The sequence below is a fragment of the Mytilus edulis genome, chromosome 3 (genome assembly GCF_963676685.1).
Source record: "Mytilus edulis chromosome 3, xbMytEdul2.2, whole genome shotgun sequence".
Classification (NCBI taxonomy): domain Eukaryota; kingdom Metazoa; phylum Mollusca; class Bivalvia; order Mytilida; family Mytilidae; genus Mytilus; species Mytilus edulis.
This window is the reverse complement of record NC_092346.1, coordinates 12,530,093-12,555,571: the sequence shown is the minus strand read 5'-3', so window position 1 is coordinate 12,555,571 and position 25,479 is coordinate 12,530,093. Positions and strand designations below refer to the sequence as shown.

Genomic DNA, 25,479 nt, shown 5'->3' with positions numbered 1-25,479 from the left:
TCATGTATGAATTGAAAATAGACGATGAGGATACCGCTATTAAAATGACAAATGGAGTTGAAATTGGAGAAGATAAATTTAATTGTATATTTCAATTTAATGATGTGATAGTTGTGTCAATTATGCATCTACCAGCATACATGGACGATGAACAAATCTTTACAACCGTTGATCAATAAAGGATGTGAAATAAAATCTGACCTGTTTAGACATGTTCATCTGAGGAGACAAGTGGCTGATGAAACGCGATATGTTCATGTCAAATTTCCTCCTAGGTTGGCTTCATTGCCGTGGTGAATGAAATTTGAAACAGGTTTAGGACCGAAATTTTTTCGTTTTGTTCATAATCATCAAAGGACATTGTGTTATAAGTGTGGATCCCAACATCACAAATACAGACAATGTCCACAGTTAATTTGTGAGGGTTGTGATGTGCAGGTCCACAAAATGAGAGAATGTACTGCGAAGAAGTGTGATACATGCCGCAGCTTGCCGAATAGATGTTTTTGTAAAACGGAGGATGCTGGAATTTGCCCATATTGCAGAGGAAAACCTTGTGTATGTTATTTCGCGGTATGCAAACAACATTACAATGACTGTTATTGTACATGGCACGACAGGCTCTGGAATTGATAGCAATGAACAAGTAGATGAGATAATTCAAATTGATGACAATGAGAAGGAAATGGAGGGAAATGATGAAGCTCTTGTGTCAGGGCAAGATGGTAGTGATGATCAGCTTCCTGAAGGATATGGTGAAGATAATTAAGAGGCGAATATGGTAGATGAATTGGATGTGAAGAATAATGGTGACAACATTGCAAGGGAGAAGACAATGAGGATTCAAAGGTTCCTTTGCAGACAGAGACCAAGACGAGTGAGGAAGGGACAAAAGAAAAGGTTCATGAAAAGAAAGAAGATGACTTTGATAATGAACTTAGTCTTAATGTCAAAAATGTAAATGATAAAAATGATATTGTCATTAATGTTGATGTACACAAGTGCAATGATACTCAAGTAGAACATTTTGTTACTAAAGATAATGTAGAGATCAGTGACAATGAAACTGAAAATGAGAGTGAAAATTTAGAGAGTATGGAAACTGACTATGAGTCTTTTGATGAGAATAGTGATAATGAAGAACATGTATCTGGTTGCGTTGATAGTGCAACCGGTAGAGGCAGAAAAAATGAAAATATTTTAAGTGTCTGGTTCAAAGTCAATTAAAAAAGTCAGTCAAAAGAAGAAGACATATAATTAAAGGACAAGGTATGATAAGGGCCGTTTTTGGCCCCCCTTTTTCCAGAATTTTTAAACTTTGAAGTTGAAACCCATCGCGACTGTGTAATGAACTGCAGTATCTGCTCGTCCATGTAGAACCTTATTTTTAGGTGTGATGTACTCAAATGTGTTCAAATTTGGACCTTGAAAAGGCTTAGACGACGAAAAGTGTAAAAAATCTACAATTTCGTCATGTTCGGAGACGAAATTTAACATCAGCGCCAATGTGGACCATCTTGAAATTTTCAACCATCAACTGTACTCTTCTGTGTCTTTCACATAATAAAATATCAGGATGGTCTACGTTGGTGCTCATGTCTAAAATTTGAAAAATAATCCGATTGTTTACAATTTTGACAAGTCATTTTAATAAGTCAAAGGGAACGGCACGGGTACGAAATTATTCCGGGATCCATAATTGATCAGAATGTCACGTACGGATTGTTTTCCGTCGTATCCAGTCATCAAGACATGTCACTCTCTTAAAAAAATATGTTGTACGTGAAATTAGACACGCAATGAGCAAAATAATCTAACACTGGACAGACAAATACAGAGTTGTATCCCTTAAATTATGGTGAATTAATTTTTATTCATTATTATTTTCATATATTCAACGAACTCTTACAAATGAATTTTATAATAATTTCTCAATACAATCAAACTCTTTTTGTAGTTCTGAAGAAAATCATTTCCTCAAAACTTATATTTTTTTCACTTTGAAATTTTCTATTCAACCATCTACAGAAAAATAAATTTATATAATTATGATATCTATTTTGTGCACTTAATTGGATTAAAGACATAAGATGTGCATCGGCTTTAAATATCTGAATAAAACTAAATCTAAAGATAGTTCGGTTTTTGCACAGAGAAATCACTGTACTTAAATGATTTGCTGATAGACAATTATCTCAATACTTAACTTATGCGCTATGCATGTGCAGTTATCAAAATTAAGTATGATATGTAGTTATAAACATAATTCCATGTAAAAGGCAGTTGATACTGATATTAAGTTCACGACACTTAAGCTATTTACTATGTATTACCAGCCTATTCTGTTCATATATCGGTACACTAATGATTTTCATATATATGTGTAGGAGCACTCTTTTGACATCCAATAATCATAAAATATTTAAAAGTACAAATGAAGCATTGAATTGACTCAGCTCCTCTTTGGATTTTCTAACAAGAACATATAGGGCTCAAATATTGTGAGGATTGTGTTCAGGTTTTATGTGTATATGTAGGTAAAAATAAGAATATGCATGTGTGATGAACTTAATTGGAAAGACAAAGTAAAGAAAATAAAGGCAATTACTAAGTTGTGGCAACAAAGACAGTTAACGCTTTTTGGAAGAGCAACAGTTGTTTCTACATTACTTATGTCTAGGCTTTGGTATACCATAGCTGTAACCTCGATACCTGAATGGGCTTTAGATGATATCAAAAAGTGTTGTTTAGATTTTTTATGGGGTCATGCGTCGCATTTAGTAAAGTATAGAGTTTTAGTGGGGAAAAAAGATGAGGGTGGAATAAATTATCCAGATATATATTTAAAATTATTATCATTCAGGTTGACAGGAGTAGGTTCAGTAAGACCACTTTTTGGCCCCAAAATATAGCAGTTTTACAAAATTGTTAAAATGTAAACCTTTAGTTATTTATTGGACAGTATAATGCTTCTGCTACATAAACATGGGCTGTTTTTGACAATACAATGCACATATATCCGGTACTAGCACCATTAGGTCATGCTAAATTACTGAAATCCTCATAATTCTAGCATTTTAGTTAAATTTTAGACGGTTTTCGTGTAAAACGAAAGTGGTCGCATTCGTGTTCATCCTTAATATTGAAATGTAAGTTGTATTTTATGATAATACATAACATATATAAAGGTTGGGGATGAACACGGATGCGGCCACTTTCATTTTTACCAAAAACCATCTGAAAAGTGACATTTTTCGGCATATTAGGTAGATTTTTCATATTTGAGCTTGAATCGGATCGTTTTTAATGACTAAATCTGTTAAAATCTTTCACATAAACTAATTAATTCAAATAAAATAGACACTTAAGTGTTTAAAAAGTGGTCAAAATCTTTCGTCAGATGAACCTGAAATTTGAGGCCAAAATCGGTCCTTACCGGACCTACTCCTTTATTAGTAGATATTTCAATGAGGAATGTACAGCTTTATGGAAACATACCATGAAATATTTTTTAAGAAAAAATCGTGGTATGAATATTGATAATTACTGTTTTTGTATGACACTTAATAAGGAAGATTGTAAATTACTTCCTAAATTTTATATTGAAATGATATAGATGCCTGACAATATGTTAAATCTTTTATAGATGTAGATATGAAATCTATGGATATTTTACAACAACCTCTGTTTTTAAATCCAGATATAAAAGTACAAGGAAAGATTGCCTTATGGCAACATTTTATTGTAGCGGGTATTACGCAAATCAAAGACTTGTGATTTGAAGTTATTCCCGGTTTTTTGTCTTTTAATGCTGTCAAAGAAATGGTTTTAGATATGTATGATGACGTAAATGTTAAATAGTTACAATGTCAATATAGAGATTTATTGAATGTATTCCAGAAGATTGGAAGAAATGTATCAAGCATGGTGTGTTTGATGCTAATAGAGATAGGTCACCATATTTTATTGTAACCTTTGGAGATAAGGTTAAAGATTTAATTAATTGCAAAACAAAAGATTTTTATGAGATTTTAATATCAAAAGTTTTTATCAAGCCAGATGTTGAGCAATTTTGGTTAGAAATTTTGAATGAACGAACTTTACCATTCTGTAATATGTGGAAGTCGGTACACAATTACTGGAAGCCACCAGATTGTGTTCAATTAGATTTTAAACTAATGCACAATAGAATTTTAACAAATGTCAAACTAAAGAGAAGTGGATTGATGGATACAAACATATGTGACAGTTGTCAATCTGATATTGAGGATTTGCTACATCTTTTTCTAGATTGTCAAATGTTAGTGTCTTTTTCATGATTATATATAATTGTTGGTTAAATTGTTGGAACGATGTGATTTTAACACAAGGTTATAGGAAGCTGATTTTGTTAGGCATGTCAGGGAAATTCAAAAGTGTAAATGTTGTTTTTGTGAATTTTTTCTTATCGATTGTCAGACTGTGTATCATGAAAAAACGTAAGATTGTAAAACGTTCTACCGTAAATTTCAATCTCATAACTTTTTTCAAATATACAATGAAGAATTATGTTACATATTTCCATGTATATTATAAAAGAACTAACAAAGAGAATGTGTTTGAGAAATATTTTATTGAACACAATCCAATTTTAACAGAGACTGATGACATTTTATTGTTTTACTTATAGACTTAAAATATAAAAAACAACAAAAAAAAAACAAAAATCTTTTGTATATGGACTAACATGCTGTATATTTCAAATGTTTTATGAATAAAGATAAAAAAAAAAAAAAAAAGAGCGGGAAACTGTAGTGTAATAGAATCTAGGAATCTCTAGGTCGGTGGTTCGACTCCGCCTCACGGGACATATTTTTGTCACCTTCACTTTTTAGCCCAGGATTTGTTCTTTTCTTCAATGTGAGATTATATTCTCGGAAACTATTTGACTGAGTTTTTCTTTCTGGTTTGAATAATAATAAAGTAACAAACACATAAAATCCACTATGTATGATATATTAAAGACGTAACATTGCAAAAATAACTTGTAAATATAATAGCTTCAGGCAAATAGAGTGTGTGCACCAAGTCAATTCTTAGATATACAGTCTTGCAAAGAAATAGCACATATAGTGGGAACAATCATCAGAATTTTATACATTCAAGTAGATAGACTGTAACGATACTAGAGAGGAATTATCGTCTCAGAAATTGGACCTGTCAAATCAATACGAGTCAGGGAAGAAGCTGATTTTATTTTTGCTGATGCCTAGTGATCAGTCTTCGTCAATCGGAAGAAAACCTCACATATTTCAAATCATGCCAAGACAGTTAGTCTTTCGAATGGACCTTTCAATTATTTTATTCTATTTTTGAGTACCTATACACTGTCGACCATGCTGCTGGTTAGATAAAAAGAATGGAAAACTGTCAATGTAAATTTACATCAAAACGATACGACTGTTAATTGATATGCAATCAAAACGACACGTGTACTCTGAAAGGCATATATACTCAAACTCACAAAAAAAATCCGGGTATCTTCATGCTTTTGTCGATACCCATTTCCTTCTCAAAGAGATTTTGATTGTAACAATTTGACATGCGTAACAAGAAGGGATCAAATTTAACAAATTGAATGGTAAAAAACTAATTGCTCCGGGTGAGGATCGAACTCACAACCTCCGCATTCCTCATACTGTGCTATGCACAGTGAAGGTACTGTCTATAAGTACGGCGCGCTAACCGATTGTGCCACCGGAGCAATGTTAGAAAGTGACATAAAACTTAAGCTTTTATACATCAGTTGATTTCTGGGTTTACGTCTGCATTATAAATGATGTCGAAGAATTTTTCATTTCACTTACTATGTAATTTTTTACATTTACTTTATTGATTGGATCAATAAGTAGTTTGGACGCTCCTGTTATGTTATGTAAAATAAAATCCGAATAATTATATTAAATATAGAGATGGCTGACTTTCCCATTCATCGTGGTTGAAATTTTGTCATGTCCTAATTATGAATATTGAATAAGGTTCATGAAAACATTTCTTTAAAATAGGCCACATTTTATACATCATATGACCAACTTCCGTAGAAATTCTTTACAATAAATACACAAATTTACTGGCAATAGACATCAGCCCGTGATAGCTTAGTTGGTAGAGCGGGAGACTGTGATAGCTGAATGAAGCACAGCCGGACATAGATGTTGTTTACATTCCTCCGATGTGATTTTGCTGTTTTCAGTGTATAAATGGACTTTTTTTCATATTGAAAGGTATTTTCAAACATTGTTATACTTCCGTTCATGAATACGAGTATTTATTGCAATATATTCAAGAGCCTGTACTATTCGTGTTATAGGAATATCTACAGAAAATGTGCAAGCAATTTCTGTGACTAGGGCAATTGAGCATGTCACAGGTTTGAACTCTGTGCTTGCTGTGGTTAAGGATGACACCTCTTCGTACGATGTTACGCTTGACTCCAAGTCTAATGCAACAAAAATACTTAGTGGATTTGAGATTTTAGATAAAGATTACGAATGTTCGTAAATGTACTCGAATACGACAGTTGTGTCTTTCATGTACATCCCAGCATTCATTGATGATGACGATATTATAGACATGTTGAGAGATAGGGGAATCAAAATCGTTTCACCAGTATTCAGAAGAGTTGTACCGGGTACGCAGGTAGCCGATGGAACTCGTTTTGTCAAATGTGTTTTTCCACCTCATATAATTGCACTTCCATGGAGTATGCCTTTTAAAGTTGGTAAAAACACAAAGTATTACAAATGTGTTCACAATAACCAGACATAGGTATGTTCAGAATGCTATTCACCTGAACATGTTCACAAAAACTGTCCTTACATTATTTGTAGTGGTTGTGGAGAACAGGGTCATGTTTCGAGAAGGTGTCGTGCAGCAAAGTGTGAACATTGTCATGAACTACCGTTGAAATGTAAATGTCAGAAGGGAGACAATTTGAAAACGCGACCGCAGCCAATCATTGCTAAGTGCAATGTTTGTGATAAAATCGTGTGTAGTTGCGTAAATGAGGTAAACAACGTGGAAGCCACGGGAGTTAAAGATACGAGTACTTCGCAAGAAGAAACCAATAATGAAGTGTCAGAACAAACCGAGGTTTAAAGTGATGTTGTACCAGAAAGTGAAGGTCTTGTCGATGATATTCATAAAAACAAAAATGAATTGATTATTGAAGCTGTCGTGCACGTGGATAATATTGTACAGCATGAGACAAGAAAGAGAAAAATTGCTAATTCGGACGATAATTGTTCCGAATCAGATGAAAATATTGATGTAGATGTAAAAGATGATGATGAAGTTGATATCTCTGCACCTAGTGTTAGTGTCGTTGAGGAAGAGAAAAAAATGAAAAAACTGGTAAAAAAGTTAAACGTAACGGAGATAGCACTCTTCTAAGTGAAGAAGTTGTAAACGAAGATTTAGCTTTTGGGGATTTTGATCCCGATCATTGTGAAAAACGAAACGACACCCTTTCTGATGTTACTTTAAACAACGCAGAGGGTGGTAATGGTGCTGGTGATGATGACTCCTCTATCTGTGTTGAAGAAAACATGGATGAAGGAGGTGACACAAACGAAGAGGTTGATGTTTTTTTCTCTCTCTGCTAAAGAGCTTAGGAAATATAAAAAGCAACAACGAAAGCTTACAAGAAGGTCTTCGTTGAATCCTAAACCTAATGTTAATGCTAGTAGAAGCTCTCAGGTGTCTGAAAATAAAAAGAAAAATGGATAACAAATTTTATTATTTTATTTGTATTATGATGGTGCTGATTTGTTCGTTTAAATGTAATGGTTTAAAAAATTTGAATAATTTTCAAAATTTTGTATCTGTTTTATATGATAGAAGGGCTACTTTTGCTTTGTTGCAAGAGACTTTTTGGGATAAATCATATGTTGATGGAATACAAAATATGTATGAAGGGAAAATATATGAATGTAATGGTTATAATAGTAGGCAAGGTGTTGCTATTATGGTTGCCAATAGTGTAAAAGATAAAACAAAATTAGTATATAAAGATGATGAAGGAAAGTTTATACATGTTTCATATGAAACGGATGGTCAAATTTTTAATTTTGTATCTGTTTATGCACCTAATAATTGTATAGAAAGAGCAAGATATTTTAAGTTTGTTAACAGTTATATTGAAAATTTACAGAATGTTATAATAGGTGGAGATTTTAATACAACTCTGTCAAACTTAGACAAAGGAGGTAAATCTAAACATTGTATTGATGAGGCATATAGAGAGTTAAATAAAACTATGTGTAATTGTAATATATATGATGTGTGGAGAGCAAGAAATGAATGTAAAAAATTATTTTCTTGGAAAAGAATATGTAATAATATATTGCAGCAGAGTAGAATAGACTATTTTCTAATTAGTAAATCCTTATCACCAAATGTACAAAATGTGTATTATAATGAAACAAGCTTTAGTGATCATACATATGTTTTTATGGATTTTAACTTCTGTGTTGTTGAACGAGGCCCTGGAATATGGGTGTTAAATAATAATGTATTGTCAAATGTAAATTATGCAAAAAGAGTTAAAGAGATTATAGTTGAATCTAGGAATTGCTCTTTGTATGACAGTGAACCACTTATTTGGTGGGATAATTTAAAATATCGAATCAAGAGATATTCTCAAGTTTTTTCTTCAGATTTAGTTAAAGAAAAGAAAAGAGAATTTTTTTATATACAAAATAAAATACAAAGGTTATGTGCTTTACAAGCAAGTGGTATAGATATAGATGTAACTAGATTAGAAACATTGAAATTAGATCTTAGTAAATATGAATTAGAAAAATGTAAAGGTGCTATTTTACGATCTAAAGCCACATGGGCTACAGAGGGTGACAAAAATACAAAATATTTTCTAAACTTAGAAAAGTATAGACAGGAAAGTAATTCTGTGAAAGAATTGTATAATGAAAATGATGAAATTGTAAATGATACTGATGGAATTTTAGATATTGAATATAATTTTAACAAAGAGTTGTACTCTTGTGTTGAGATAGAAACTGATAAACTATGTGAATTTTTACAACATGTTGATAAAAAGGTTGATGACGATGATAAAGAGATTTGTGATTCAGATATAACATTTAATGAAATTACTGAGGCCTTATCATCGATGTCTAAGAATAAGAGCCCTGGCTCAGATGGTCTTACTACAGAATTTTATTGTACATTTTATGATTCACTTAGAGAGATATTATATAAAGTTTTTAATGCTGTTTATGGTGAAGGTATTTTATCAAGATCAATGAGATCTGGTGTTATCAGTCTAATTTTTAAGAAAAAAGGCGATAGAAGAGGTATTAAAAATTATAGACCTGTTTCATTACTGCAAGTTGATTACAAAATTTTAGCTCGTGTCATGGCAAATAGATTCAAAAAAGTATTGCCAAAAATAGTGTCTGAAAATCAAACATGTTGTATAGTAGGAAGAGATATTTCTAATAGTATTGCAAATGTACGAGATATTATAACTTTAGTAGAAAATGATGATATAGAGGGATATATTGTAAAAGCTGACCAAGAAAAAGCCTTTGATAGGCTTAGTCATGAGTATATGTTAAGTGTATTAAGGAAATTTGGTTTTGGTGAAAGTTTTATTAAATGGATTACAATTTTTTATAATGAAATAAATAGCTCTGTAAAATGTAATGGTTTTTTAACCAAGTATTTTTCTATCAAGAATGGAATAAGACAAGGCTGTCCAATTAGTGCTCTGTTATATGTTTTGGCAGCTGAGCCTTTACAATGTATGATTACCAATAATTGTAATATTTCAGGAATCAATATTCCAATGTCAGTAAAAGTGTGTTAAATGTTTCAACATGCTGATGATACTACTGTTACTGTATCTGATAAGAAGTCAATTGATGAAGTATTTAATGTTTTTGAATTGTATGGTAAATGCTCTGGTGCTAAAATAAATAGGCAAAAGTCAGAAATAATGCCTATTGGGAAAGGTTGTATGACAGAAAATGACCAAAATTGTCATGGTCTCAAAATTTGTGAAAATGAAATTTTGTTATTAGGTGTTTATATTGGCAAAAATGAACATGTATGTAATGAATTGAATTGGAGGGGAAAACTAAATAAAATTAAGATGTTATTAAATATGTGGATACAAAGAAAATTGACAATACATGGTAGAGTAAATGTAATAACCTCTCTGTTAATGTCTAGATTGTGGTATAATTTATTTGTTACTTCTATGCCTGAATGGGCTATTGAAGAAATGAAGAGACTATGTGTTAATTTTGTGTGGAATGGTGGTGCACATCTTGTACAGTATAATACTATTATTTGTGATAAAAATAAAGGTGGTTTACAACTGCCTGATATTAAATCAAAACTTTGTGCTTTTAGATTGAAGTTTTTAGCTAAATTTTTAAATGAAGATTATAATGTAATATGGAAAGACATTTTTAGGTATTTTATTTCCAAAATATTGAATATGAAATTAGCAGAAGACATTATATTCATGTCATTAAAAGATAAATATTTGTCTTGTATTCCTGTGATATACAAAGAAATGTTAAAATCATTTTGCTTTATTCGAGAAAATGTGTCCTTTGATTATACAGTTGAAAATATTTATAATCAACCGTTATTTTGTAATTCAGAAATTTTGATATGTGGGAAAACAATTTTATGGAATGATTTTATAGAGGCTGGAATAATTCAGTTGAAAGACATTTGTTATGAGGTGAAACCTGGTTTTTGTTTTTACCTCAATATTGTCTTGTTATAGATAAATTGTGTCAGAAACCAAAATCTGTTGACAAATGGATAAATATCTTTCAAGAGGATGAAAGTATTATGCATAAAGTATAGTTAATATGTTTTGGAAACCGTCATTAATGACGGAGCTTGATTTTAAAATAGCCCACTGTTGTATATTTACAAATGAACGTTTATTAAAAATGAAGTTGGTAGATAATGATTTGTGTGATATTTGTTGTAATGAAATAGAAGATATTATGCATTTGTTTATAAAGTGTTCTGAATTATATGACTTTCATCAGTATTTGATTACAAATGTAGAGTTATTGTTAGATACTTGTGATTCAGATCAAGTGAATTCTGTTGTATATGAACAAATATTTATGCTCGGTTTAACTGTAACAATCAATGGTGTGAATGTAAGTTTTGTTAACTTTATGTTATCAGTTGCACGATACTGTATATTTAGAAGAAGAAATCTAGTAAAACATAATGTGAAGAATATTGATATTTTAAGATTTTTTCAATACACATTGAAGCATTATGTGACTTATTTTAATGAATATTTGTGTCAAATGAAGAATATGAGCAACATATTTGAAAAGTATTTCCTTTTGCATAATTCTATACTGCAGAAAACAGACAGTGATGTGATTATATTTGATCTCTGATGTACTAATGAACTGTAATCTTGGATAACTGTAAGATAGAATTTGTATTATGTAATTAGAAATGTATTGTATTGTGTAACTCAACTGTGATAGTAGATACATTTCAATGATTGTATTTATGTAATGTGATGTTTGATTTTAATAAAGATAAAAAAAAAAGAGCGGGAGACTGTAGTGTGATAGAATCTAGGAATCTCTAGGTCGGTGGTTCGACTCCGCCTCACGGGATATATTTTTGTCACCTTCACTTTTTAGCCGAGGATTTGTTCTTTTCTTCAATGTGAGATTATATTCTCGGAAACTATTTGACTGGGTTTTTCTTTCTTGTTTGAATGATAATAATAAAGTAACAAACACATAAAATCCACTATGAATGATATATTAAAGGCGTAACATTGCAAAAATAACTTGTTAAGATAATAGCTTCAGGCAAATAGAGTGTGTGCACCAAGTCAATTCTTAAATGTACAGTCTTGCAAAGAAATAGCACATATTAGTGGGAACAATCATCAGAATTTTATACATTCAAGTAATAGACTGTAACGATACTAGAGCGGTATTATCGTCTCAGAAATTGGACCTTTCAAATCAATACGAGTCAGGGAAGAAGCTGAGGTTTTTTGCTGATGCCTAGTGATCAGTCTTCGTCAACCGGAAGAAAATTCACATGTTTCAAATCATGCCAAGACAGATAGTCTTTCGAATGGACCTTTCAATTATTTTTTTTCTATTTTTGAGTACCTATACACTGTCGACCATGCTGTTGGTTAGATAAAAAGAATGGAAAACTGTCCATGTAAATTTACATCGAAACTATACGACTGTTAATTGATATGCAACCAAAACGACACGTGTACTCTGAAAGGTATACTCAAACTCACAAATAAAATCCGGGTATCTTCATGTTTTTGTCGATACACATTTCCTTGTCTAAGAGATTTTGATCGTAACAAGTTGACATGCGTAACAAGAAGGGATCGAATTTAATAAATTGAATGGTAAAAAACTAATTGCTCCGGGTGAGGATCGAACTCACAACCTCCGCATTCCTCATACTGTGCTATGCACAGTGAAGGTACTGTCTATAAGTACGGCGCGCTAACCGATTGTGCCACCGGAGCAATGTTACAAAGTGACATAAAACTTAAGCTTTTATACATCAGTTGATTTCTCGGTAAACGTCTGCATTATAAATGATTTCGAAGAATCTTTTTATTTCACTTACTAATGTTATGTTTTACATTTACTTTATTGATTGAATCAATATATAGTTTGGACGCTCCTGTTATGTTATGTTAAATAAAATGCGAATAATTATATTAAATATAAAGAACGCTGACTTTTCCGTTCATCGTGATTGAGATTTTGTCATGTCCTAATTATAAATATTGAGTAAGGTGTTCATGAAAACATTACTTTAAAATAGGCCACATTTTTAACATCATATGACCAACTTCCGCAGAACTTGATTCTTTACAATAAATACACAAATTTACTGGCAATAGACATCAGCCCGTGATAGCTCAGTTGGTAGAGCGGGAGACTGTAGTGTGATAGAATCTAGGAATCTCTAGGTCGGTGGTTCGACTCCGCCTCACGGGATATATTTTTGTCACCTTCCCTTTTTAGCCGAGGATTTGTTCTTTTCTTCAATGTGAGATTATATTCTCGGAAACTATTTGACTGGGTTTTTCTTTCTTTTTTGAATGATAATAATAAAGTAACAAACACATAAAATCCACTATGAATGATATATTAAAGGCGTAACATTGCAAAAATAACTTGTTAATGTAATAGCGTCAGGCAAATAGAGTGTGTGCACCAAGTCAATTCTTAGATGTACAGTCTTGCAAAGAAATAGCACATATTAGTGGGAACAATCATCAGAATTTTATACATTCAAGTAATAGACTGTAACGATACTAGAGAGGTATTATCGTCTCAGAAATTGGACCTTTCAAATCAATACGAGTCAGGGAAGAAGCTGAGGTTTTTTTGCTGATGCCTAGTGATCAGTCTTCGTCAACCGGAAGAAAATTCACATGTTTCAAATCATGCCAAGACAGATAGTCTTTCGAATGGACCTTTCAATTATTTTTTTTCTATTTTTGAGTACCTATACACTGTCGACCATGCTGTTGGTTAGATAAAAAGAATGGAAAACTGTCCATGTAAATTTACATCGAAACTATACGACTGTTAATTGATATGCAACCAAAACGACACGTGTACTCTGAAAGGTATAAACACTGGACACTTTTAATTTGCAAAACACTCATTTGCAAATCCGCCGCCGCCTCAAACAAGAGCTACAATGTCATGAATATAACCAAAATGTGCGGAATTACATGGGATTCAATAATTTCATTGGTTTTCTACTGTTACTAGCATATTTATTTTGCTATTTGATTTATAAAAACATGGGATTTTCAATATCCCATGGGACAGGGCAAAATCCCATGGGATTGACCATTATCCCATGGGATTTTGGTTAAATCCCATGGGATTTTTTTTTGTCCCATGGGATAATTGTAGTCCCATGGGATATTTGTTGTCCCATGGGACCAAAAAAATCCCATGGGACTATAATTATCCCATGGGATTTTCAATATCCCATGGGACAAAATAAAATCCTATGGGATTAAAATTATAAATATATAGATATAAATATAAAGTTATGTGTATGTTACAATGAATGCTGTTTGGTACTAAAATGTTTTAAATGTATACAAGTTTTTTTATATTTTTTATATATACATATATATATATTTTTGTTTTTAATTTTGTCACAAACATGTTTTTATATTTGTTTATATGACAATATACAATTATGGCCCGTTGAAGAGGTGAATATCCAAAATTGTCAACACGAGAAGGTTATTTCATTGAGGGCGCAGCCCGAAGTGAAATAACTTTTAAGGGTTGACAATTTTGGATATTCATCGACTCTAAGGGGCCACAATTGTTTTATTATACCGAACTAACATTGGAAAGGCCTTTCGAACACTTCTTTGGACTTTACACAACAGTCAACACAAACACACACGCTGAAAATACCTTTAACGGCTTTGTGTTCTAGAATTTCTCGAATGTACAACAAAGGTAGAATCTTTTTATAAAATATCGATGGCCCTGAAAAGGACCATTTATAAGAGACACGGCTGCTGGCACTCTTTTCATGACCACTGCCTTATTTCCATTTCTCTCGGTGGGCTTCCAGTGTAACGTGAACGCTGCCATTTTGTTTATTTATGTCTGTGACGTCATTTTCATGGGAGGTAACTCAAGTACAAATCAACAAACTGAAAAGGTTATTCACCGGTGAATAATAGGGTTATTCACCGCTGGTGCAAATTTTTAGGGTTATTCGTCCTTCCTTGCAATTGAATGAAAAACAACTGAATTATTCCATGTCACGTGATAACGTTTCACCCAATAGAATTGTTTAAAATATATGTAAGGTATAATAATATAGATTATTCTTATTTTGGAATGTATAATAATATTTACAGTCAAAGAGTAAAGTCCTTTCACTAAAACAAAATGATGAAATGTCTAAATAAATGAAAAACTATTGTTTTGAAATTATTGTCTTGTTTATTCTATTATCATGAAAAATAGAACTGAAAAAATATTTCATATTCTGACTGAATAGTTTACTCTCTTCATGAGGTAAGATTTTCTTTGTTATAGTTTCATTGCAATACTTGTATATGCAAACAATTTGAATTATATACCTTTGTGGTGTACATAATAGTATGCTCATATTTGCAAATTTATAATATAAACACTTTCTGTTAAAGTTTTTGTTTTCTTTATTCACAACTTGCTATGTACAATTATCATAGTCAGTCCACTATTTAAGAGTGAAGTCAATAAATAATTTCATTGACTAGAATATTCCTGCAATTCTTAGACAAATCATTTTTTCAATCTGTTCTTCAAAGATCTTCCTCGGTACATCTTTATTGAATGGAGAGATTCAAATGAGAAGACAAAGCAAGTTTATTTGGACAACAACATACTAATATTTTGTTCATTTGTTCCATCTTTTAATTGATAATTACATTGTTGTATTTATATGATCAAATTCTTGTGCATCAATGATCGTGATGATATGACTCCTTTTTGTTTATAGTCATCATGTTGAAATTTCCTCTTTCAAATAAATGTAGGAAAAAACACGTTCCATTTCAAATTAATAAAAAGTCGCATTATGGAGAAAAATATCAACTTTAAGTTTTCCGTTCAGTATTGATCTGTTGAATGATGATCATAAAAATCATGATGTCTGACCTACAAATACAAAAAAATCAAAAATGATCAGTGAAGAGATCAATAAAATGGCTATTTTATCATGTTTATGAATATTATGATAAACTTTCATTTGAATATTCAAGTACTAAATTACAGAAATCTCTTAAATTTTATAATAGTTAAGTTTAAGTACAGCTTATTTAAAAATTATAATAAAAAATATAGGCCACCGATGAGTTAAAAAAGATATTACATTTCTTATGCCAAAAAATGGCATTTTGCACCAAAGGGAGATAATTTGGAGCTTTTTCAATGATATATACATTTTAAAAGTCATCTGGGGCCAAACCGAATTGATTGTTTTGAATTATTTGGTGTACCATATGATAAAGTAACAACTAATAAAGTTATAAATAAAATGACTTATGAAAAAAAAATATTAAATATTTTTCTGAAATTGTTATACCCTAGAGTCTCCTTAAATGTCATTTGATCTCTATTGGAGAAATGTCTCATTGGAAATCAGACTGCTAAGTGCTTCTTATTTTTATATCAACCCAGCCATATTATACCCGTCCAATATCAGGAGCTTGTACATAGTTCAGTGGTTGATGTTGGTTCATATCCGTCATTTTTATTTTTCATAATTTTTTGTTTTTATAAATTAGTCTGGTATATTTGACGTTCGAATTGATGCTTTGTTTCAAATTTGGTTAGTGTTGTCTTTTATAGATTACTATAACATGTATAGGGTATGGGTTTTCTCATTTATACTTACAAGTCATCAATGGCCTCTAATAAGTAATTACAATGCTTACATCCACTAAATTGAACTCTGATGGATAGTTTTCTCATTCATCATACCACATCTTATTTTTATAAGTATTTAATCATTATTCAAGGACAAAAACTTTTATAACAGTGGACTTACCATTTAGGCTTTGTTGACCTCTGTAAATCTAATTTTGTTGATAATTTCTTCTGTTTATAGTTTCGCCTTTATCTTTAATGTTCTTGCTTCTTGCCCTACACATAAAAGGGTAAACCTCATTTAATGACAAAAATAATATACAACTACATGTACTGTCTTTTGATAAGGTAAATATGCGGTTTTATTGACTTTTGACAAACTGATATTCACTGAGGCTGATGTCCGAAGTGAATATCAGTTTTTCAAGCGTCAATTAAACCCCATATTTTCCGAAACAAAAGCCAGTAATTGATTTATTCCATATTCCGAGAGAAGAAAACATATACCAAAACAAATTTTACATGAAACATTTTACCATAACGTTGCATGTAAAAGCGCCTGATGTTAAGCGCGGTGAATAACACTTTCCCAGGTGAATATGCTTTTTTTTATTCAAAATCCAATTCGTATAGAGAAACCTACTAAAATAATACCAATATGGAATAACTACTATTACATAATTAGTAGGCAACTGAAAATTTTGCCTTATTTGTATATAACGTCAACTTACTCATCATTCTTGCTGTTCAATATCATGAATATTATCAATATTCTATGAATATGAGGTCACAGTAAAATTAACCCTGGCAGGCAGACTTCTTTTTTTTTTATATGATACCTTGTAGTCATTCTATACAACAACAAGTAGACCTATGCTTAGAAAATCTGATAAAATGACAAAACCAAGAAAACTTATCATTGACCAAAGAACCATAAAATGCGGTCATGGTTATATGAATCTGACATTCAAACATGCACACCTTACAATTGTTTCATATTTACCAAATATAATCTACCTGTAACTTTAAACATATATGATAAACTGACAAAACAATGCAGTGTTTCATTGCCCAATGAACCATGAAAATGAGGTCAAGTTCATATAAAATATGGCAGACAGACATGTGCATCTTTCAATCTTTTCATTCACTAAATAAAGGGGCCTTATTGCTTACAGTATCCGGAAAATAGACCAAACCACAAAAACTAAACATTTTCAAAGTTCCTTATACCCTGCCAATTTGTTATGGATGTGCCTGTTCCAAGTCAGGATCCTATAATTCAGTGATTGTCGTTTGTTTATGTGTAACATATCTGTTCTTCAATTTTTAGGACATAAATAAGGTTGATAGTTTTCAACTTTCAACTTGGCTATCATGTGTAAAATCATACAAGTGTTCGGTAAACAGGAAGTTGTCCAGCGATGAATATGAAAACGCATCACACGGTATAGCTGACTTATATAAACCCTGAAACCAAATTTCAGAAATCCTTGTATTGTAGTTCCTGAGAAAAATGGGACAAAAAAATATTCATCGGACGGACGGACTGATGGACTGACGGAAGGATGGATGGACAGAGAGAGAGGTAAAACAGTATACCCCCCTTTTTTAAAGTTGGGGTATAATTTTAAAACAGGGGTATAAAAACCCTTGCAAGATGTCAAAACAAAAAGAAGTAACCTAATTCTTACTTGTTAGGGGCTACCAAAAAAGATTTATTTATTGTCGGTTATACATATATATCAATACAACATAAGCTCTGTAGAGCTTTTATCCCACATACATATATGACAAGCACAATACATGAAACATAAAGCTCATCACTGAGATAGAAGTCTCAGATAGAGGGAGACAGGGTCAACCAAACTCCCCTATTCAACCTGAATGTAGGACAGAAAGTCACAGGACAAAAAGTCACGGTCAAAAAGTCACACATTGTCACAGGACAAAAAGTCACAATTCAGTTTTGAGATTATTTTTCTTTGAACAAGAAAACACTCTTTTTGTATTTTTCTTGAAGTTTTATACATGAACATGATGTAGCAACTTAAATGTAATTTAAATTTATTAAAAACAAATAAATCGGTGCATTAGGTTTGCGCACATTACCATTACATTTGCGCACAAAAATCATTAGGTTTGTGTGCAGCTTTTGATTACATTTGCATGCATTTTTTTACATGTAAATTAAATATATAAAAAAAAGTTATGGTATGATTGCCTTTTACAACTGACTATCATGACTATGCAGCATGGGCTTGCTCATTGTTGAAATCCGTACAGTGACCTATGGTTTTTAATGTCTGTGTCATGTTGGTCTCTTGTGGACAGTTGTCTCATTGGCAATCATACCACATCTTTTTTATATTGGCTCATTGTTGAAGGCTGTAAAGACCTATAGTTGTTAATGTCTGTGTCATTTTGGTCTCTTGTGGACAGTTGTTTTATTGGCAATCATACCTCATCTTCTTTTTTATATTATGAATAATTTCCTTAAATCAAAAATGAGTATATGTAATAAAAAGAAGATATTTCAAAATCTTTTTCGTTTATATTCAAACAATTGTCAACAAATTGTTTGTGACTTTTTGCATGTTTTGTCCTATCAACTTTGTGACTTTATGTCTGACATTACTCCAAATAATTATGACGTTTTTCTGAGACGTAGGAAGGCGTCCCAGAAAAAAAATAAAATAGCCTTGCCAGACGTTATAATTATTTGGACTAGTATGACATGTGTCTGACTTTTTGTCCTGTAACTTTTTGTCGGAATGTCCTGTGACTTTCTGTTCGTCTACCTTCCATCTTAATCAGTGAACTGAATAATTGTTTTTTGCAGAAGTCCAGGGAATGTTAAAACAAGTGAAACTGCGAGCTACTGCTCACTGATGATACCCCCGCCGCAAGTGGATAATATTAATAGTGTAAAAATATGCAAGCGTTCGGTAAACAGGAATTTGTCGAGTGATGAATCTGAAAACGCATCACACGGTATAGCTGACTTATATATATCCTGAAACCAAATTTCAGAAATCCTTGTATTGTAGTTCCTGAGAAAAATGTGACGAAAATTTTCAACTTGGCTATCATGTGTAAAATCATACAAGTGTTCGGTAAACAGGAAGTTGTCAAGTGATCAATCTGAAAACGCTTCACACGGTATAGCTGACTTAGATAAACCCTGAAACCAAATTTCAGAAATCCTTGTATTGTAGTTCCTGAGAAAAATGCGACGAAAAATATTCATGGGACGGACGGACTGACGGAAGGACAGACAGAGGTAAAACAGTATACCCCCCCCCCCCTTTTTTTTAAAGCGGGGGTATAAAAATCACATGTGTAAATTGAGAGTCAACACTTACACATGGACTACACAATACTTTTTCAGAATGTCAGCAAAAAAGATTCACTGGTGATAGGGGAGTGTAACCGATGAATTGATCCTGAATCAGATAAGATTTTCCCGGTACGTCTAAACACCGCTCAGGAGGACATCCTGAGTGCACACATGCAGGACATACAAAGTGCACTCAGGACCTATATAGTCGTCGTATCTGCACACAGGATGGATGTATACATTCGTTATACACTTCTCATTTTAGAGTTAAATTTGCAAGTAACGGCCGGGGAAACTCTTAAGATTTTAAAATAATAATGCTACTAAAAATATATTATTTCCCCCATGTTTCGCATTTTTTTCGCTATAATTATTAAATCTTTTAGTGAATATAAATGATGACGAGGGCCTCACGAATAAATATAAATATGAAATACTTGAACATCGATTAGCATAGATCGAGCAGCAGAATAAACTTGCGATCCACAATGACATAAATCTCGAAGTTATTTACGATCATTTACGATAATACAGACTGTGCTCCTGAATAAAGTTGTTAAATACATTAATTTGTGTTTTTTACTTCTACAAGAAATTTGAATCAAATGCTAATTACGCACCATTTGCTGAGCAGAGAATCATTCTAAGCCAGGAACAGTCTATACTAACTGACAACAGTAAGAATAGAAAGTCTCTGTAAAAAGGCAGTCAAATCCAACAGAACTGTAACTTAATGATACATGTACATCAAGTTCCAGCACCTCACCAAGCACCCTTGCCTTGCACACTGAGATGGCAAACTGGTGTGTGTCAGTATTTTAATATAAACTGCGTAGGTTCATATCGTTTGATTCAACGTTCGTTTGGATATTTTTTTAGGATCGTTGTAAAATTATATCTAAATCTTTGTTAAAATACGATTTTAAATTGTTCAATTCTTTGTATTTCATAATTTTGTCAAAGTCTACTTTTTAAAGTTTTAAATTTTAAAGAAAAAATGAATATTCCATTTTGATTTGAAGAAAATCTTTTTGAACTGTCATGACATGGTGTTGCAAAGCTGATTACAGGTAACTATAAAATACAGTAATTTTCCATTACGACAGTGCGTGTATTCTCGGGTGTGTATAACGTATAGTTTTCTACAGCACATCCTGTCTACGTGTAATACAGATTGATGACATTATACAACATTTCTGTTGTTAAATGTGATAAGGTATCTGTGTCCATTCCCTATTTCAACACCACTAATTTTTCGAGAAAAAAAAAATCAAAACATCATTTATATGAAATTAAGAAGAAAAGTAGCAAATATAAACTACAGTAATTGCGCACTGAGTAAACATAATTTCAATTTTGCATGAAAAAAAAGGTGAGAAAACGTATACATGTATGAAGATGTGTTTAAAAAGACCCATTGGCTTTATTTCACACTAAGACCAAAGATAAATAGAACTAAGCAATGGTTGATCCAGAAATTTTCATAAGTGGGGACTCATTGACTACCTTAGAGGGGTCACGTCCAGTCATGCTTCCGTGATTCCCTATATAATCTACCATTTGTTTCCCATGATTTAGGGGGGGGGAACTAAACCCGCCTCTGCTAATTGGGAAGTCATTTGGTCTGATAAGGGGGGAGGGGGTGGTTCCAACCATATGTCCCCATTCAAATGCATTGATCGTTCAAAAAAGGGGGTGGTTATGCCAAAACCTGCAAATATATTTTAGGCAGAAAGAAACATTTATATTCGGTGATTTTTACACTAAACGTTTTCGTAATTTGTTTTAAAAATGTTAATAAGTACATGTACATATGATAGTTTTATCAAGGATTTGTATAGTAACTGGTTTAATAAAGTCCCCTTGATGAAATTTAAATGGGGAGACGCTAATTAATAAACTATCTATCTATTGGCATGCGCCGTTATTTGGAATACGTCACGGATGACCGATGATCATATTCAATATAATCATTTGAATTTGGTCAATTGATCTTTAATAATTAGGACTAATTGGTGATGGCAGAGAATATGTCTCTGGTGATGGTTATAAACACATAGAAGTAAACTTTGCAAAAAAAAGGTTTCCTTGGAAAAATTTATAAAAATATATGAATATGCTAGATAAATTTTTCTTTCCGAATTAATAATTAAATACGTTTAGAAATAACAAATTTTCACAGTTGGGAAGTTTTCAATTCAAGTTATTTCAATCTGAAAACGTTGAGAAATATAGATCTTATTCGATGTACAATGTGGGCCGCTTGGAGATCACAATTCTATAAAAAGAATCACTATTTTAGTCGAAATTAAACTGTATATCTTCTTTTTTCAAAACTCTTGAAATAATTTAACATTTAACATAGAGAGCTTACATATGCAAACTTTTTAGAATTATGTGAGCGTAAATAAAATTTGTTTATTACCCCCCCCCCCCCCTTTTTTTCCTTCTATAAAATTTATAATTGTAAACGATTTTGTTTCTTAATTTGTGTTTGCTAATTAACTTGGGTTCATGCTGTCAAATATCAAAAATGTCTCCTTGTGTATCAGTTATTGATAAAAAAAATATTTGAAGCCGCCAGACGAATAACGTTACGTCTAAACACCGCCCAGGACCTCCTGGGGGCACTCATGACATACAAAGTGCACTTAGGACCCTTTATAGTCGTCGTATCTGTACACAGGATGAATGTATATATATTCGTTATACGCTTCTTATTTAAGAGTTAAATTTTGGTAGAATTTGAAATCGAACATAGATAGATATGTTAATTCTTATAAAATAATGAGGGCACGTGTCACTGATACAGAACTACTGAGCCATGAATTATCCAATCAACAAAATTGATTGGATATCTTTATTGTTGCTTATAGATTGTGTTGTTAGTACAGTGTGACCATGCGGGAAGTAATAGTGTGACGTTTAAAATGAATATCACGATGTTTTAAGATTTTCGTATTTGTTTAAAATTTCGTTCCATAAATTTTTTAGTTTTATTCTTAATTTTATTATCCTGTCCTGGACCAGTAATTTATTCTTTGCACGAATCTGAAAAGGGAAATAAATGTTCATACTTTTCAAGAATTTATATTAATAAAAGTTTTGTATATGGAACCCGTTCTTAACTGTAAAAGCCGTACTTTTCAAAGAATCAAACTCATATACATGTAGTTGGATGTTATTTCTCATTTTTATCGAACTTGTCCGGGAATTTTATTTTTGAGTTATACGAATGTTTTAAGAAATCCGCATTTATTAAGTTTTTTTGTTGCTCTAATTAAAGTCGTTTTGTCCAGTTTCACAAGCCTGAAACGAATTTCAATGTGAAAATAAATTCTGAAAATGAACTTGTCTCCGTTTTCGTCTCCGTTTTTGTTGTTGAAAATTATGATATTTTGGGTATAATTTTTTCAATATGTAAGTTAGATTGTAGTAAGATTCTAAACTTAATTGTAAAAAAAGATTTTTGGTAAAGCGAGAAAGACTATTTCGAAGACAGTTTATTGACACGAAATCCGTTCAAACCACTAAGTCTTCGTTAAGGTTAAACTGAATATTGTACATAATTGTCTTCTCTTGTATAATGGTTTGTTGAGAATAAAGATATACAAATTAATAAAATTTGATATTCAGTTAACATTGTGTTTGTTTAAAAACTTGATTTAGAGAGAGATAAAAGAATCACACTGAAAAACAAAAATCGAACTTGTTACAGAAAAAAACGCAACTATATATAAAATAATTTTCTTTATTCGTGAAAAACACAACAAATTAATTTACCCGTCATGATGAAAAATAAACTAAAAAATTATATCGAATGAGATATTTTATTTTTTCTATATGCAAATTCATGTTAAAGGTATAACACTGAACTAACAATACAATTCATAAACAACTTTAAAGATAATCCAATCAATTTTGTTGATTGAATAATTCATGGCTCAGTAGTTGTGTAATCAGTGACACGAGCCCTCATTATTTTATAAGAATTAACATATCTATCTAAGTTCGATTTCAAATTCTACCAAAATTTAACTCTAAAATAAGAAGCGTATAACGAATATAAACATCCATCCTGTGTGCAAATACGATGACTATAAAGAGTCCTGAGTGCACTCTGTATGTCCTGAGTGTACTCAGGAGGTCCTGAGCGGTGTTTAGACGTTCCCGAAGAATAAACCATTCTCTCATATATTAAAACAATTGTAAAATAATTAATTCAACGACTTTCTGTCTGTTTACTAATACTTTTCTTGTTCAGTTTTTGTTTATACCCATATTAATAGATGAACGGAATTGAGTACTTTTTTAGGAAAATTTACAACTAGATGAACGGCTTTTTTAGGAAAATTTACAACTCAAATTTTCAAAAACAAAATTCTACACTTTTTACCTGCATTTTTTCTCTGCCTCGAAGCCGCCACCGGTGACCCCGTATCAAACATAGCGGCCAACACCTCAAACGCCGTATTCACGATTTTGAGGTATTGGCAATATACAATCACATATCAATATACAGCAAGTAAGTAATTTGGTGTTGAATGTCAGTAGATCAGAATTTGTTAATTGAACTTTGCCTGTTTAAGGGGCACTAGCTGCCAAATTCATGTTCATCATCGATTTTAATAAAATTCACATAACGTGTATATAGTGTTGAATTGTTTATTAAAATTTTACGCACAATCTTGGCTGATATGCATAAAACCAATATATTTTATGACACTGCATGAGAAAGAAATTGACTTATCGCATAATACCAGAACCAGAGACATATATATTGCAGAGGCGGATTTAGGGGGCCAGGGGCCCGCCCCCCCCCCCCTTTTTGAGAAAAAAATTTGGTTGCTTATATAGGGAATCAATGAATCGTGACTGGAGCGGGCCCCCTCTTAGGCCAGTCAGTAGTCCCCCACTTATGAAAATTTCTGGATCCGCCACTGTATTGTATCAAATATCTCTGCCAGAACTAAAAAATAAACTACCGTAAGTCCTCATAAGAGGGTATGGATGTGAATTAACAGAATAGAGAACAAAGTACAAAGAAAAAAAAGGAATAAAGAATAGTGAAAGAAAGAGAATAATGGAAAAAAGTGAAAGTTTTTAAAAATATAAGTAAAAAAAAGAAGACAGAAAAAAAGAACCCCCCCCCCCCTTTCAGAGACGAGCCTTACATCAACTGTTATTTGACGCTGCCGAGTTATTTTGAGATTAAGACATGTATTTAGTAGTCAGCCCGTAAAGCCTCTTGCATCAATTTGAGGATTACCCAAGGTTAATTTTACGGCGGCTCATTTTATTTTGGCTTAAAAATAAACATAATTGACAAGTTTCCTTCCCCTGCATTCTCGATCCCACACGTAAATAGCACGGTGGTCTCAAATAAGACATTGATGACATTGATACATTACAACACTTCCCGTCAGTATTTGAATATATTCATTAAGAAGGTATAGAAGATTAATGCACGCACACTATTATCCACCACTGGCCTAAATAGTTAGTCCGCAAAGAACGAGGGTCATAAAGACCCAGCCACCGGCATGGTGTGAATCTGAAAGCTTCCCACTATCCTTTTCTACCCATAGAAAACTTTTGCCTTTCATTTATCACAAATGAAATATGTTGATATCAATGGTATATAAGAATTATTGGGGAATTCTAACCATTCCTATTGTAAGTGATAAA

General features: G+C 32.1%; 1 protein-coding gene and 3 non-coding genes across 4 annotated transcripts; 2 read left to right on the top strand and 2 right to left on the bottom strand.

Annotated features, from left to right (window-relative positions):
- The first annotated feature begins 592 nt into the window (after window positions 1-592).
- LOC139515044 (uncharacterized) lies at window positions 593-7,431 on the top strand. Its single transcript, XM_071304603.1, has 5 exons — window positions 593-755; window positions 866-1,174; window positions 3,647-3,751; window positions 6,350-6,532; window positions 7,211-7,431. Exons 1-5 carry the CDS (start codon window positions 593-595, stop codon window positions 7,429-7,431), a joined length of 981 nt encoding a protein of 326 aa, XP_071160704.1.
- On the bottom strand, window positions 5,634-5,743 carry Trnai-uau (transfer RNA isoleucine (anticodon UAU)). The gene is made up of 2 exons: window positions 5,706-5,743; window positions 5,634-5,669 (listed from the first exon to the last, which is right to left on the bottom strand). It is a non-coding gene; the product is annotated as a tRNA-Ile (tRNA).
- A 5,024-nt stretch (window positions 7,432-12,455) lies between the features above and the next one.
- On the bottom strand, window positions 12,456-12,565 carry Trnai-uau (transfer RNA isoleucine (anticodon UAU)). Its single transcript has 2 exons — window positions 12,528-12,565; window positions 12,456-12,491 (listed from the first exon to the last, which is right to left on the bottom strand). It is a non-coding gene; the product is annotated as a tRNA-Ile (tRNA).
- Window positions 12,566-12,956: 391 nt separating this feature from the next.
- Window positions 12,957-13,046, top strand: Trnay-gua (transfer RNA tyrosine (anticodon GUA)). Its single transcript is given in 2 exon segments — window positions 12,957-12,993; window positions 13,011-13,046. It is a non-coding gene; the product is annotated as a tRNA-Tyr (tRNA).
- The last annotated feature ends 12,433 nt before the right edge of the window (window positions 13,047-25,479 follow it).